The sequence below is a fragment of the Pygoscelis adeliae genome, unplaced genomic scaffold (genome assembly GCF_000699105.1).
Source record: "Pygoscelis adeliae isolate BGI_AS28 unplaced genomic scaffold, ASM69910v1 Scaffold34, whole genome shotgun sequence".
Classification (NCBI taxonomy): Eukaryota; Metazoa; Chordata; class Aves; order Sphenisciformes; family Spheniscidae; genus Pygoscelis; species Pygoscelis adeliae.
Window position 1 is genome coordinate 2835342 of NW_008824658.1, and position 17165 is coordinate 2852506.

Consider the following 17165-nt stretch of genomic DNA (forward strand, 5'->3'; position numbering starts at 1 on the left):
CCCTATATTCAAAATATTTCTCCTTCCTTCAGCCCCTGAGTCGTAGCTGCAGTCCAGTTAAAACCCAGTGAAGTCAAAGGAATGTCTTCAATGTATTCAGTGGGTTTTCGATTGGGACCTGATGGACTAGTATAAAAGCTGGAGGAAATGGTTGTTTAAATGGACCCTTGGACTGTAAGGTGACTAAGCAGGAACAGTTGTGTCTCCAAAAGCACAAGGGGCCACGTTTTAACATGCTGTCATAAATTCAAATATTTTTTAAGACTAAGCAATACAGGAGAACACATATTGGATAAAGCTCAAACCTTTAGAATCTAACAAGTGCACTCAAGCTCCAGCATCTATTAAAGTAAATTATCCCCCTCTAAGAAATACAAAATGAATAAGTGCTTCCCTTCCCCTTCTGTAAAGCTTTCTGGACTCGTTACACAATCCAGATAATCAGAAAAGAAAAATAGTTTGCTCAGTTTGACAAGCTAAATTGGCTCATCATCACTGGAAATTGTCATGATGTACATTACCAAGACATCATTAAGGAAACATGAGTAAAACACCTTTTATTCACACTTTACAAAAAAACCCAAAAAAACAAACAGAAAAAAAATAACACTACGCATTAAGTCTACTACAGCAATACTACCAGCATTTCAATGTACTGATTATAAACTGGACATGTTTGGTGTTTTCACAACTAAAACCAAAACAAAATAACCCCAAGAGATCAGGTCCCAGACAAGGATTCAAGATCAAAATTTCTCCTATTGAAATTTTAAAATGTACATTTTACATATCCGAACTGTTTGCAATTTTTCCTTTCAGCCTAAAACAGAACGGTTTGAGCACACTTATGTGCTGACTACTTTTCAATAAAATTTTGAATCATTATTACCAATTCACTCTGATATATATAAAAATTCACAATATTTAGAAAGTTTTCTCTTAATGCTCAGTGTCCTTTTGCTTCCCTGCCCGCAGCTGAAACAAAAGCTGTTTAAGACCAAGCTCTCTATCGCAATTTTTTTTTTTAACATTGATTATTCAAGTTGTATTAGTTTAAGGAAATGATAAATTCTCCCTTTTAGGATACAGACAAGTTAAATTTGTAAGCTGTTACATACTTGGCTTCATGACACAAATGGCACTGAGGGTACACTATAACTTTAGTCTTGCTTGACACTTTAAAATAAGACTTGGTCACTTTAAAAAAAAAAAATGATCTGAAGAATTGTCTTTGGGACCTGTATTGAAAATGCATTTACTTTACACTGCTTCATCAATAGAAAATGTAGGGTTGGGTTTTTTTTCTTCAAGGAATTATACTTTCTGAAACTGAGGAACACACTTAAACGAAAGAGAATTCACATGATAGTAATTCTTAGTGGGAAAAACGGCACTGTGCAATGACACTGAAAGAAGCAGTGCATGGGTATTAGAAGCTAGAAACTGTGTACCCATAACCTGAACATGTTCAAAAAGTGTGATATTCAATGCTTCACAAAGGAAAAAAAGATGCCACAGCTTATACAAAAGTATCTTCATAAAATTTTCACAAGTGTTAACGTTATTTAAAAAAATAAAAGAGGATGCACAGGATCTCTCTGCATGCACAGGCAGTGCTAGTTGAGAACAAATTTAAGCAGGCACAGTGGAGATAGGACAAGGATTTAAAACAGAAATGAAGAAGCTGTACACAAGTATCCCTAAATTTTACTTCAAAAGTTAGAGATGAGAAAAATATCTGAGTGTATACACATCAGCAATAACTTTCAATCCATACAGGTCTACTTATATTCACTGCTTAGCTTATCTGTTCTGCGAGAACTCTATGCTTTTTTTTTTTTTAAATCAGAAATAGACAGAATGTATTTAGTTATCTCTGTAAGATATTAAGATTTTATAGGTTTGGATTTTAAAAGCAACGTTCTCAATTGAACATAAAAAGTAGTACAAAAGGGCTAACGAAACCCTAACAGTGCAAATCATTAGCAGAGAAAACCTGTGACAACCTCTTTTACAAGCTGGCCTTTATAACACATGAAAACAGATAAAAATTTAGCCTTAGTTTACAATACAATCATTTTCCAAATCTGATTTTTCTTTTTTTAAAGTACAAAATCTCATAAATCAGGTTTTCTGTTGTTCATATACAATCAATAAAGGCTAAATTCAAATTCTATATTTTACAAACAAGTCTGAAAAAGGAGGGAGTGAAGTACGGAAGAATGTTCTGTGGATGTTCCTACTGGCCTCAAAAAGTAGTGCTACAGATAACTGTGCAAAGAGAATATACTGTATAACAATTCCCTATTTCAAGGCATGAAAATGTCACGTTGGATAAAAGAAACAGGAAGGTTAATTGTAACGTATTAAAGAAAGGTGCAAATGCACCAATCGCTGTTGAACAGTATACAAAGTATATTGGGCTCAGAATTGTGTCTGTTGATAGCACCTGGCTTTTACTATGTCTTTAGCAAATAATTAGATTTAAGATTAAGATTATTAAGAAAAAAAATCCCTGTTGGCCATACCTCACTCCTCTATATTCAGATTTTACAATTGTACAAGTTAGATTGAGGTTGCCCTCTAAAATGTACTTGACTACCTCCTGCCAGGGAGATGGATTCCATTTACAGGAGGCAGGAAAGGCAGCAAAAGCTCCAGTTGTGCAAAAAGTGAGAAGTGGTCAGAAGGGATGAGTGGATGTGGACAACCACTTATATTGTTCTCTATTAACCAATGATGATCCAAAGGTCCAAGAATGCCAAGTATGTTTAGCTGAGGTTTAGAGTAGAAGATGTAGTCAATAATACCCTAAAACGAGAAGAAATAAACACGATTGTTAGTATATATTCTTGACTCAAGGTATTGTTCCAAACAAAAGGTGAGCTCAGTATTACTAGTAACTGAAATGCTACCATTCCTTCTCCACAGCACGTCATCGACTTAGGAGACTTCTGCTTCCTATATCCCATGGGTTGCTCAATATAGATTAGGAAAACAAAAGAAAAAGTATCACTTCCGCTCAGCTTTTGTGGGTTGTAATTTCCAACCTCCTACAAAGCTTCCAATCACATTCCTCTGACTTTGAAGAGGAAAAGAACCATCTTTGCTTCCCCTGGGCAATGGAGCACTGAGAGTTTTCCAGTAGCAACATGGATTATTTCCTTACAGTTGACAGCTTAAGTGCCCCTGTTGTGCTATTTCATTTAGCCTGGAGTATTAAAATACAAAATCTTCCTGTTTACGGGGAAGGTTAACAGCACCCCAACTCTTGCAAATCTATTACAAGTTACTAACAAGAAAAAGGAAAATTTGGTTTCTAGAAGACTGAAGTGTTGGGCACTTCAGTTAGCTATGTTTTAAATATAAACTTGGTGAATTTACTGTTAGCTACCCAAACGGATTAACTTCTTTGTTAAACAATTTCGTACGGCAAATCACATTAGTTACACTTCAAAATGGAAAACTTTTCCAAAATATTAGCCAAGTTCTTACCTTGAAGTCAAATGTGTAATTTGTATAAGGCATTAGACCGTTCTCATAGGCACTCTTCAACTTGAAACCATGTGTAATTCTTCCATTTGTTGTTCCATTTTTCCCATTACAGCTGAAGTTAGTAAGACTTTCGTTGTATCTCAGTTCCTTAAAATCTTTGTGGTTTGTTTCCACCCCACCAGTGCTCAAGTACTCAACAACACCTATTAGGAGAGACACATACACACAAGAAGGTATTAACAAGCATTCAGCAAATAAGCGTGTGTAGATTATTTCAAGTCATACATGCAACCTTATGCATTATAAAAGCAAAACCTTAACACGTATACAATACAGTCAGCAGTAGTTCTTATACATTATCTTGAAATATTTTATATGTAAACGTCACCTAGAACAAAGAGACATGCTTTGGTTAGAAAAAACTGGAAGGTTAATTAGGAACAGACTGACTGAGGGGAAGATGAAAAAAGTGGAAGTAAAATTCTGTAAGTGCTAGGTAGGCAGCTTCCTCCTCTCCTCGCCTCTCTGCTCAAGTCTTGGCTTCCATCGTTCTTTGGCTAAAATGTTGCCAAACAGCCAACTTCTGTAACACTACTTCAGATAAAGTTAACTTTAAAGAGGCTGCAAAGCCAAATTAACAAGATATTTTTGAAAGGTATTTTCTCCCTTTCCATTCCTGTATTGTAAGATAACAATGAAAATGCTTCTGAAAGACCAGGCATAGCTATACTACTGCATAGGCAATAAGGTCACTCACGAAAGAAACAGTTCTAGCTTTTTTCCCTTCCTTCTATTTCCTCAGTACCTTTACAGCTTATGGTATCAAACAACATATTCTCTAAGTTGAAAACTTTAAAAAAGTGAGACCTTGAAATTTAAATTGTTACACACTTGAAACAGTCTAAAAAAAAAAGAAAAGAAATAGAACTCTTACCAGAGTCTGGCAGAGAATTGAGATCTGCACACAGTACAAGTGGAATGGTTCCAAGTTCTCCCGAAACACCAGGTTTGAGACTACGAGAGGCTTTATCAATAATGTTCTTTACCTCGGACAGGAACATCATAGTCTGAACCAGCTTCACATCAGAATAATCTGGGTCCCAATGCATATGTGCATTAGCTACAAGAACTAGCTGCTTTTCCATCCCAAGATGTGGCTTTCCAGCTAAAATTTAAAATCAATTATTTACCTTACACGGTCAGCAACAAAACACACTATTGTTGAATTTTAAACAAGAGGTTTAAAAAATAAAACAAAATACCAGTATAACTTGAAGAGGGTTAATACCACTTAATTTAAGAAGGTCACACAACTCCTCATACATCTACTAAGCGTTTTAGTTGATATAAAGCATTAGGAATAATTGTGTTTCACAGTCAAGACCGTTAACAGACAGACTATCCTGTTACGGGTAACGCTTACATATTTAAGAATACTGTGAATTACCATAAATAACAGATAATCCTAATGACAGGCAAATAGTGTAGTTCTAAAAAATTAGAACAGTTTTCCTCAGGTTGTGATGGTAAACAGCCACTGCTCATACCTTATTAGGCAATGAGCTCTGAATTTTAAGTTATCCACGTTATAAGTTACCTCTCTTGCTAGAAGAGCTTCTTAAAAGGCTTGTTTGTTAGAATCTGAATTAATAAAATATCATTTGGATAATCATAACACAGGTTGAGTAGGTACCCACTGCGACACTTACAAAGCCAGTTTACATTTCCTAAATTAAGAATGACAGGGCAGAACAAGCAGGTTGTATAAGCATGACAGTGAAGACAATAACAAGCTAAAATGATGCAGATACATGACCCAGAAACACGCAACTAACACCAACCGACTCTGATACCTGTACGTAACTCCAAGCAAAAAAATCACTCAAACTCAAGTTTTTGTATTTTTTAAGCAAAAATGTATAAGCAGAAAAAAAAATCATCATTTAAGCAATACGACTTTTCCCCAAATGCTCTTTGAAAATAAATTTGTCTCAGCATACAATGTGCAAAGTTATACTCATCTGTAGAACCTAGTTTCTCTGGTTTACTATAACAAAAGTCAATTTTCTCCATTTACAAAATACAATCTATTAAAAAATTAAACTAAATAGGACTTACATGACATTTCTATCAATTCCTTTCGCAGTTCTAACAATACAGCAACGCCAATATTATCTTTCGTCATAACTCTGTTCAGCATAGCTTCTGAACCTTCTGAGTTTGCCATAGCTAGTTGATTGAACTCAACAGTATGTTTTTGAACCAAAGTAAATCTGAAAGAGAAACATCATATATGGTTTTTTTTCAGCAGCCAGATACAAAAGGCAATGTTATAGATAATTCTCCTTTTAATTAAAGCTCAAACACCTTTATGATGTGAAAATCTCAGCCAATCACATAATTTCATAAAATCCTAAGAGGAACTCAAAGGATAGTTTTCCTAGTAATTTTTAGCTACTTTATACTAACTTAGTTTCAATTAAGGGGGGGAGGGGGAGAGAGAGACAGAGAGAGACACACTATAGAAAAGAAGCGCTTGTTTCTAATTCTGCACCAGTTTCTAGTTCCAAGATGAGTTGAGTCTAGTTCCCTTTAATAGAGAGGGACTAAATAATTTTTCTGAGCCAAATGGTACCAAACCTGGCACCTACATTTACTTGTGGATACAAAGGAACGGAAGCAGGAGGAGGAAGGGAAATTATTACCTTCATATCCAAACAGTTGTACAAGTACAATACGACACAATCAGTAAGTGCTGCAGCTCCTAAATAACGGCTTTTTTCAGAAGCGAGCAGCGATGTTAAGCGCCTTGTCTTTTGCTTTATCAGAAGGCTAATGTATTAAAAAGTCAGTGTCACCTGAGGTCTTATTTCAGCAATTTTGGGGATTATCAATCCCTTTACTCAAAAAAAGCAAGAAAATAAGACATTTGCTTCATTTTTCATTATTAACACCTAATGGTTGGGACACACACACTCAACAATTGAAGTATAATTTAGTGAACTCCTAACCTGCACTGCTCTAACAGAATGAAATTTCAACTTAAACAAAACTTCAGGGTAAAATTTTCTATTGCTAGTTACGCACAAAATGATTTCTCTCGTACAGACCACTCTTTCTAACGATAGGACTGCTCTGTAAGAAACACTGAATGGCTACAAAAAGGGCGCCTAATGCCAAACTGTTTGAGCAATAGACTGACCTGAGAAATTATGTGAAAGAGAGCAAGACACAATAGAAGGCTTTGCAAAACACATCACTTACTTTTCTGTTTTGAAAAATATTGCACAACCATCGACATGTTTTCTTTCCTGTTCTGACATTGTCCTAGCTCTAGATTTTGGACTGAAGAATCCATTGTAGCCACGTTCTTTCAATTCTACCAGGAAAAAACTGTAGTACTGTTCCGTTTCGACCTCCTGTAAAGTTATAAGACAGCACAGCATGAATGTACTATTATCAAAATACGGAAGACTGATATTATTTAGACTCTTCAGAAGTGTAAATCACTTTCAAACTAGATTTAAGGAAAAAAAATTCTAAGAATTAAGTACATCAGAGAATGCAAACTTGAGAGCAATATCCCTATTTTAAGAAAATATAAATGAATTTCTGTAATCCCCAGAGTTATGATTATCTCAAGCCTTTTATTTGAAAATGTGTCAATTATAGCCCCACATACACACATGGGCACAAAGACACCATGTACACTTCTTTGATCAGCAGCTGCTGGTTCACATTCCAACTGCGTGGGCTGAAACACATTCTTTTGATGTCAAGCAACAAATAACGTTCTAAACACCACTTCTTTTTTCTTTTGTTTTCAGAAGATTTTGAAAACAGACCGTTTACTGTAAATACATTTAATATAGAGAAAACAGCATGTGGGAATAGAAAAGGAAAAAAAAGAACAGTATATCTTTTACCTGAAGACTTATGATGTCAGCATTGCAGCTCAGGATTTCCTGCATAATGGCTTTTTTTCTGTATTCCCAGTTCAATGCCCAAGATGGACAATAGCCATACAGCTGCCGGGTAGCATATTTATCACAGAGCACGTTGTAACACATGACAGAAAACAAGGCTGCAGAACAATAATTTTACTTACACACTGATATATTTAACAAAAAAACCCCCAAAACATACAATTATGCTCTTTACTTTTGTCTTCTGCAAATTTATCAATTCATGCTTCAACCAAAACACACCATGTGTATCTATACTAAAAAAATTGTTAGTCCTTTTAAGAAGATAAATTACGAGTTTGGACTTATGGCAGCTGTCTTCTAGCAGTTAATTAGAAAACAAAACCCAAACCCCCTCTTTATATGGTTAATGCAGTACATAGCAGACAAATGTACTTTATGCTAAGCGGTGCTCTACTGTGAAAAGCCTAAAACAAGGTAAGTGTATTTGAACACTTACATTTGCTAGCTATACAAAGATTTGCGAACTCTTCAAACAGATGATTTAAAAATCTACCTTAATTATTACCACCATGAACCTCAACAGATCCACAGGCAGGGCAAGGATCTCTTCGCACAATGAAAAAGTATAGGCAAAATAAAACCCCAAATGTTTCCACCTCAAAAAGCTTACAATTCAGGTGTAAAGACAAGAAACATCTACTCTCTGTATTCATTTGGAACAGGAGTGATAACGAGACAGTTTGGGGCAACCTGACAGGTAATCCAGCAGCATGGATTTTTGGTTTTGTTTTGTTGGGGTTGGTTGGTTGTTTTTAAAAAGCACTAAGGAATTTGCAGTACAATAATGAGATACTTGGAAGCTTATTGGGAGCTCCTCTCAAACGTGGAGTACAACTTAGGAAAAAGAAACAAGACAGTTGTTTGAAGATTTAGCAAATTGAGGCAACAATCTCGGGCTGATTGGGCGCGTCAAAGACCAGCATTTTGAAAATAAATAGGTGACAGCAAAAGACAAGCTGCATTACATCATGACCTTTGAAGCAACCACCTTAATAAAATTAATAGGGGAAAGTGATGTCCATCAGTCCGGAAAGAGAGGACACTACAATAATTGAGAAACCCACTAAGATTTTTGGTATGCAGGTAAATAGAAAAGTCTGTATTTTAGACAATTCATGCCGAAAAAGTCAATAAACAATTAAACATGACCGGAATCCCAACAGCAAGAAAAGTGCTGAGACAAAGATGATACACTGGTTACTTAAAACAAAAAAAATCCTACATTTTTGGGAAATTATGCTCATGTTCTTTCATTTTTTTATTCTTCAACAAATGTTCAATTAAGCCTGTTATAATTTAACTGTTTAACTAACTGTGGACAACAGCTTCAATTCCTGTGAGGACGACATTAATTAAAGAGAAATTACTTTCTAGTAAAAGATGGGTAAATCTCAAACAGGTGTTCCAATTGAGATAGAACTACTTCAGCTGGCTGGTCAGCACTGCACAGATGATTGGTTAATTTGAGCATCAAAAATTTTTAAACAGATAGTAAAGATCCACAGCTTTTACAAGAGGGGGAGAAAAAAAGAAAAAAAAAAAGAGAAGTGTTACAGTACCTGTTGGTCTTGTACGGTCTGGTTCTTGCAACATAATCCAAGATCTTGGAGGTGGTTGTTCTGTTGAAACTATGGGAACATTTTAGAGATACAACAAGTGATAATCCCATTTATTTTACGCAGCAGAAATAAATGTTTTAAGAATGATCACTTACTTCTTTTTGCAGTACCTGCCAAATTATCAAGCAAATAGTTCAGTAGCCTGCGCGTCCCATCTGGTTCCTGATAAAGGTTCAGAATATCCTGTGTAAGTGGATTTCCTGCAAACACATTTACAGAAATATTGAATAAAATAAACAGAACCATTATGAACTTACGTATCAGCGTTTAAAGCTGGCATCTCTGAGAAAAGATACTGCATCTACTAAGAACTACTTAAAGGTTTCAAATCCCAGGTCTTCAATCCCACAAAACACTGGATGTGTGAATAGCTCTAGTGAAGTTAACCACATTCCCTCCTGCATCTGTCTTCTGATTGACCACCCCAAGGGCGGTCGTTGGATCCGACAGTAGTGAAGAACTGGAGTGGTACAACACGCAGGCAGAGCTGATGAGGCCAAACGCAGGGGCCACCTCTGCCCGCTTTGCTCGATGCGAGTGAAACATCCACCAGCAGTTTATTTGCCAGTCATATCTGAGTAGAGAGTCTATCATCTGCCAAATGCATAAGCAGATTGTAAAAGCTTTCACGGACAATGTACATTGCAATTATCCAGTTTTAAGGGGGAGAAAACCAGACTTTTGAAACTTAACAGTGTTCAGAGGTATGGCATCACTCAGTGCTCCTGATTCTGTGATACAAGTTTCCCCGAGGTCAGCAATTTTATAGCTAGAATCCATACAGTTCAGAGAAAAAAAAAAATTGGAAAAAGCTTTAAATTGCTGCTTGCACGAACAGCACAGTACCCTGCAGCAGTACCAAGCACGTTCCCTTTTTAGTTGGAGTAGAAATAGTCTGCAGCGAACTGTAGGTATGCAAAGTTAAAGCAGCACCTTATTCAACCCCTGTGCAACCAACAGAAAGCTTCCGCTCACTCTGCAGAAAGAGAAGCAAACCTCTTCTTTGGAAATTGCTTCTATTACTTTAGAGCATAAACTCTTTATGTGGAGTGCTTCGCCAAACTCATTCTTTTTCTTTTTTAAAATAATCCCTAAATAACAATATTTATAAATGTGGAGTAAGTAGCTACATCTGGGATTGCTATTCAGTAACATTTTATGAGCTAGCAGTCTACAGCCATTACATCTCAGAAGCGATATCATTAAACAAAGCACAGATACCAAGAAAAAGTAGTAATACCTTTCAGACCCAAAGTCTGTAACTGGAACAGTTTTCCCAGCTCAAAAGGTAAAACTCGTAACAGGTTGTTATTTAAATGTAGTTCCCTGTAGACAGAGCAAGAATCATATAGGGCTGAAAACAGACCAACATTTACCTTCAGCAGTATAGTACAAGAAGTTTAACTAAAAGAGAAACAATATACTAGCAAACCACAATATTGAGAAACTCAAAGACTAAACAGCCATAGTTAGGGAAATCCTGCTGTACTCACACACACACACATAGACAAGATACGTATTATGTTGAAGTACAGAGGAAAGTAGCTGTTTGGCAAATTCATCTTAAAAGGTCAGAAATTTTGTAAACATTAGCAATAATTAAATGCTTTAATAACTACAAGCGATGAAGCAGTAACAGCTCTGATAAACCAGACCATGAAATAGTTCAGCTATGATTAAAGGCCAAATAAAGGGAAATCATATCCAAGAAAACAAATAAGCAAAAAATCCAGGATCATGGCAGTATGATTAGAGCTATGACATTATCACGTAATAGTAATTTACAACAGTAATTTTCTGTTAGGTTTTTTTTCATCATTTCAGCGTTAAGACAAAATACATGCTTTTTAACTTACAAAAACAATATGCAGACAGGAACAGAATTCATGTCCTGAATTCTGATATCCCAACAAACTGGGCAGAGAAAATGGACTTCTTAGGAGCTTTTCACTTTCTTAAACGCATTCCCATCTAAGCAGCGAAGACTTTCCTCACCATATTCAATATAAAGTTGCTACTTCAAAGTGTTTACAACTTGGTGCCTAGAGACTTGAAAAGTATTTTGGGGCAACAAAAAAAAGAAAAAGAAAGAAAAAAGGAAAAAAAAAAAAAGGAGAAAGGAAACGTGGATGCCAAGAGTTACCTTAGCTCTTTTAGATTGCTACAAGACAGCATTTGAAGCAGAGAGACACAATTCTTCTTCTAGCCTTGCATTTAAAGAGTAAACTCTGCCTGGTCCTTCCCTAGCAAGGACTTCCTGAGAAATTCTCTCCGTTTCACTGCGTATTTAGAAACCTCGGTAGAAGTAAAGCGGCTTTGTTTTAGAGATGCTCTGGGGTGTAGAACAGTGGAAGAAGATACAGGGGGGGACTTACTTTTTATTTCACTGGGTTATCTAGAAATGTCATTACTCAACTGATTACCAGACTATAACACACCTAGCCAACTGGGGGTTTTGTTTTTTTTTTTTCCAATATAAAATCCCATAGACAAAAGCACATATTTTAGAGAGAAACTCAGAAGCCCACTGTGTCATTCTAGGGTTTCTAAGCATGAATGAGGCACATGGCAGATGGAAAAGAGGATGGGGGGTTAAAAAAAAGAAAAAAAATCAGCATCTCCACTAGTTCTCAGCACTTCCACAGACATTTGAGATGTAAATGGCTATTATTTTTAGAGATGATATTCTATATGACATTATAAAGCTACTAGTTTATTCTTTAGGAAGCTACTTTTTCCTCTAAGAGTTTTTCAAAGCACTGCTGAAGTCTAAAAGAAGTTGTGTATGAATTACAAAAAAATATACTAAATTCTTCTAGAGGAAAAACACTGAGCTGCAAGAATGGCACAGTAGTAGGTATCGCTACACTTTCTCTCTTGGATGAAAGAATTATTTTCTCTAATGATCCTTGCCTCTGCAGAACCCGCCCCCTCTACACAGCAAAGGGGATCACAGCAAATCCCACTAGTTCTCTCAAGCATATCAAGAGAATCTGTTTTACAGCTGAGCTTTCCAAGATAACATCTTACAGTGTTTATTTTTTCTCCTCTTTCCGCAAAGATCAGAAATCTTACTGCTCTCTCTGACACCTCTTTCTTCAAGTACCTGCAGTAAAAAGGGAGATGCAAGGAGCCTTAGGCAAGCTTTGCCGTACAGAGCAAACCCAGAGCTCCAGATGTGGGGGCTGGAAGACCTGTTATCAATTCTCACGTGTGAGAGCACAAATGATTTCTGCGGCTCAGAATATCAGCAATGCCCAGTGTTGAATTACCCTTAGTTTGAACAACTTCCCAGAAGCTATGGGAAGTGTCTGCAGTAAGAGCCAGCCTGAAACATGAAACTCCAGCACAGCCGAGACCTGCAGAGAGCCATCACGTAGGATGCACTTACGGGTTTTTCTTCACTTTCACCCCAGTGAAAAGAAATCATGGATCAGCTGCAATTACTGAGGACAGAAAGCGCAGTGGATTAATGCACTAGCTTTTCACATCTAGAGATCTGGATTCAAGTGTTATGTTTAGCTCACAAATAGAAAAGTAGTGTGATCCTAGGTCTTCGCTACACATTTCACATTCACAAGATTTAGCCTTCTCTACTCAGAAGAGACTTAGGACTTGGTAGAGCTGAAGCTTCATAGAATCAGCAAGAGTAAATTGGGAAAAGCATTGGGAAGAAGAATATCTTTTGACACTACTGATGACTATACAGTGCTAAGCTAACTCCATGTCATGAGTGTCACATTTACAGCAATATTTTAAAAGGAAAAAGACTGATGAAAATAAAAGAATGCTCATAAAGTACAAAGGTGAATTTGAGACTATTCCAGTAAATTTAGGATTGCTAGCTCACAATACCTGGGGAGTGGATAAAGGAGGGAAGAAACCTGTTACTAATAACTGCTTTTAACTGAAATAGTAATGCAAAGCTTTCTTTAGAACAGACTGCTTCACAGCTGAAAACAACTGTATGACACACTATGAAACGGAGCTGCCAATTATGCTCTAAAAAGCAATGCTGCCTTGCTCGGCCTCCAAGGTTGAGACTTTAACTGCTTTGGAATTTGAGCTTTTAGTACCAATTTAATCAGCTAGTTTAATCCTCCCCAACAGAGTGGACTTTTCTAAAGTAGAAGAAAATGCAGCAACTGATATTTCTATGTGCAAACTTGCTTTGCTTCCACAGTTTCACTAAAGCTGTGCTGGCAGTCCATTTATCTATTATCATCATCTTTACTTCTAACAACATTCTCGTTGCCTTTAGACACAGTGGTTTATGGACAGCTTTCTCAAATCCAGAAATGTCTTCAAAATTAAAAGCAATGAAAGCAATTACTGGTGACTGTCTAATAAACCTAAGATAAGGCTCTTCCTTTGGGTCAAGGGCAAAAGAATGTTGCCTGTAAGTATTTACTCTCATATAAATCATTTATATGTTTACATAACAGTGTTTTTACAAAGTGAAATGCTGCAGCCTTAATTATAATCTAAATAGGCATCACTACTCATGTTTCGCTTCCAAAAGGAGGTATTACTCCATGCAAACTTTGCACATCTTGGCACTGTAAAACTGGGAAAAAAAGAAGGTGCTTTTAGAACATTTTTTTTGTCCTCCCCAGTTTGCACAGGAATGCAGTTACACGATAGCAAAGGTGGGAAGGAGATGATATTAGACAAGTTGCAGTTGTTATAAAATAAACAGAGTAAGAACTATCGTTAAGAATAATTACTAAAGATTAATAAAGAGGAAAAAAATGTAGTTAGCATGATTATGATTGTTTAATCTGACCTTTTCCTACCTTACTATGAGTTAAAAGCAATTATTTTTGTGCATCAGGATTTCTTACAGAAAAATGCCACATCAAGATTTGTAAAAGAGCCTGGAAAGAGATGCATAAGAGAGGAAATCTGACTTGGAAAAATATAAAATGGGTGATTGCTATCAAACTGAGCACTTGTGAAGCTCATTCCATACTATCATAAATCGGAACAGGAGATCACAGAAAAGCCAGCATTGCTATAGCTGCACAGACCATACCAAGTATTCAGGGAGACACATAAGAAGTGAGGAAGGGGGAATTTATTTATGCTTTTCATTTGCTAGAATGCAAAAATTATGCTGAAATTTAAACTGTCACCACAAAGATAATAGAACAATTTTAACTCCTGTTAAAATTTACATACCTGAGTGACACCATGTTTCCGAGCTCTGCTGGTAAACTGCGAATTTTATTAGAGGACAGGTCCAGATATACCAGATTGTGAAGCTTAGCAATGTCTGAAGGAATACGGGATAAGGAATTGTCACTGAGATGCAAAGCTGTCAAATGGGTCAGTGTCCACAATGACGAACTTAAGCTTCTCACTTTCCCTGTGGAAGGAAGGTACAAAAGAAAATAGAACATTTAAAATATATAGGTTTAGCAATAATTACACCTTTTGTAAGTATGTATGTATGGGGCAGTGCGGGGGGGAGCTTGAGGGGGAGTTTTGTTTGGTTTTTTGTTGTTTTTTATCATTATTATTTTATTCAATGAAAATTCCATTAATAGCTGATTCTATAGATCAAAAAAATTCAGCAATGCATAAGAGAATGTAAGGTGTTGCCAGGGATGCTTAAGACTGTTTTTCTCCAACCCATACTTAAGGTTTAAACATCTGTCTTTCTCACGTTCCATACAAAACAAGACATATTTACTAACTGACCATGAATTCAATAATTAATATAGGTGTAAGAAACAGATTTTTTTTCAATTACAGTTTATATTTGGGATGGAAGATGCTTCTTCAGTTTGCCTCCTATTTCTGTGCAACGTCTTTCAAACCAAAAATCTATATTCTATGGCATTAATCCAGCCAAGAACAGATAGAAGCACTATATTTAGGGTGACTAAAACGCTTAGTTGAGAACATGGATTTCCATCTGGCATTCAACTAAAAGCTGCATAAACTACTGCCAGATATTTAAAAAAACGGTATGATTTTTGTATAAACTGAAGGGTGGAAACATGGATTTGTGTGACAGAATCAAGATTTTCTACATTGCCGCATGCAAGGAATGTGAGATATCATCAGAAGGTCTCAAAACATTTCTTCTTTCCAAAATTTCTTTCCCCCCAGGAGTAGATCCTTTTTCATTTACAGAAGTCATCTCACTGTACCAAAAGCATTAGGAGAAGAGTACCAACATCAGTTTGTCCAAGGCAAAAAGGTACTTGCGACAGCCTTTAAAAACCCCACCATGACTCACCAATACTAAGAACAGCCTGGTTAATATTATACCAACATACACACATTGTAATTCCTTTCCCTAAATGATTTTCTTCAAAATAAAAGAAGTCATATTTAGTGCCTGGGGAAAGCTACACCGATACACGTGTATCTGGGACTCGGTCCCTGGTAACAAAAGGTTTAATACAGGTATCATTTCCAGTGAGCTATAAAAAAGTGAGTGGCATAAAAAAGCCTGCAGTGAAAAAGCTCAGTGATTTAAATGAGAGAAATTACAACATTTGTGGCTTTCTGTATTAGATGACCAAGTATTTTGCAAGGAAAATACAGTGCGAACATTAATAAAACAAAAACATTGTCACATTTTATTTTGCAAGGCAAATGCATACAGTTCTTAAAGGATTCATGCTACCGTAATGCTCATTAAGAAATCTTTTGAAAGGTTTTAAATACGAATCAATAGTTCTCTGCATTTTATGAATTAACACCTCTTCCCCCCGCCCACCCAATGCAAACAGGTGACTGTGATCAAAGAAACCCTTGTAGCTGAAAGGATTTCCAATCAACATCACCGAACCATCCTCTTCACTACCTGCACCTCTCCTGGCTGGAATCAGCCTACAGTGAGATTACCAGGCACGAAAAGAAAGAGCCATCACTTAATGCATTTCCTTATGCAGAGGCAGCAGATGTCCAAGTGGATATCCAAGCCTAATGCTGATATATAACGCTGATTGCTGAAGCAGCATTTAACTAGGTTTCTGCGTCTATAACCTTCAAGTAAAGAATGCTATTCACATGTTAAGGCACGTGGCACTTGAAGCAAGACACAGATTCAATGATCTGGACAGAAAGACTCTTCACAATTCAAAGAACTCTATTTGTATTCCTCTTTCCATAAATTTCTCTGTTGGACACTCATTTAGAAATACCACATGGCAATTTTTGCAGTCTCTTAAAGAACCTCCATATTTATGCAAAATTTCAGCCTAGATTTACAACATCACAAAACACTTTTTAAATTCTTAAAATATTTGCTTGAATTTCCTTGTAAACACACTTTATGTAGCAAAATCAGAATTTACTCTACAAATCAAGAGAGACTGGTGTCCCACATCAGCTGGAATTCACGTTTGTGAATTCCGAGCATTATCTTATTTTCAAGAAAAGATCTGAAAGTCAAACAGTACCTCAAAGTTAGCACAGTTCTTGGAGGATCTTTTTAATCTTTTTTTTTTTAATCTCAAGAACAGAGCAAAGATTTACAACTGCTTTTGAACTGAAAACTTCTGCTTCAACAGAAACCATACTGTCATGGACTAATACAACATTGTTGTTAATTACTTAAAGTAACAGCATACGTCTATATATCAATCCCAACTTCACCCCCTTCTCTTTGACAAACTATATCTTAAATCCACGCTCTCACCCACCCCACCTACTTAAAACACAAAGAGCTCACATCCCTATCCTCATCTTCCCAACTTTCCTACACGTTATGATTCCCCACCTGCCTCAACTTACCTCTCCTACAGCTCCCTACATTATCCCAACCCAACCTCTTCCCTTGGCACACCCAAAGGCTGGCAGCTGCTGTGTTGGCGTGCTGGCTCACTTCAGGGTAGGTAACTCCACTCCAGACTTCTTGTCCAAGCCCATGCTACGTAGGCTACTCTTAACTTGCAAGGAGTTCATAACTCAGGACCATTCTTCAGTTTCTTACCACTTATTTCCAACTCTGCCCAGTGTGATTTCTTTCCGTTGGCTGCTTCCTCTGAGGACATAATTGTGTACATCCTCCGTGGATCAGGTGGATCGTACTTTTCCTTGGGCT

The 17165-nt window shown here is 36.6% G+C and overlaps 1 protein-coding gene across 2 annotated transcripts; it reads right to left on the reverse strand.

Moving 5' to 3' along the window:
* Nucleotides 1-6: 6 nt before the first annotated feature.
* CNOT6 (CCR4-NOT transcription complex, subunit 6) lies at nt 7-17158 on the reverse strand. 2 transcript variants are annotated; one of them, XM_009322670.1, is made up of 11 exons: nt 17055-17158; nt 14285-14471; nt 10344-10429; nt 9199-9303; nt 9044-9112; nt 7422-7579; nt 6760-6914; nt 5614-5768; nt 4430-4660; nt 3496-3698; nt 7-2811 (listed from the first exon to the last, which is right to left on the reverse strand). In XM_009322670.1, exons 1-11 carry the CDS (start codon nt 17125-17127, stop codon nt 2599-2601), a joined length of 1635 nt encoding a protein of 544 aa, XP_009320945.1. In that variant the 5' UTR covers nt 17128-17158; the 3' UTR covers nt 7-2598. The 2 variants fall into 2 exon arrangements, with proteins under 2 accessions (XP_009320945.1, XP_009320946.1); XM_009322671.1 differs by having other exon boundaries at nt 9214-9303; nt 17055-17147.
* Nucleotides 17159-17165: the final 7 nt, after the last annotated feature.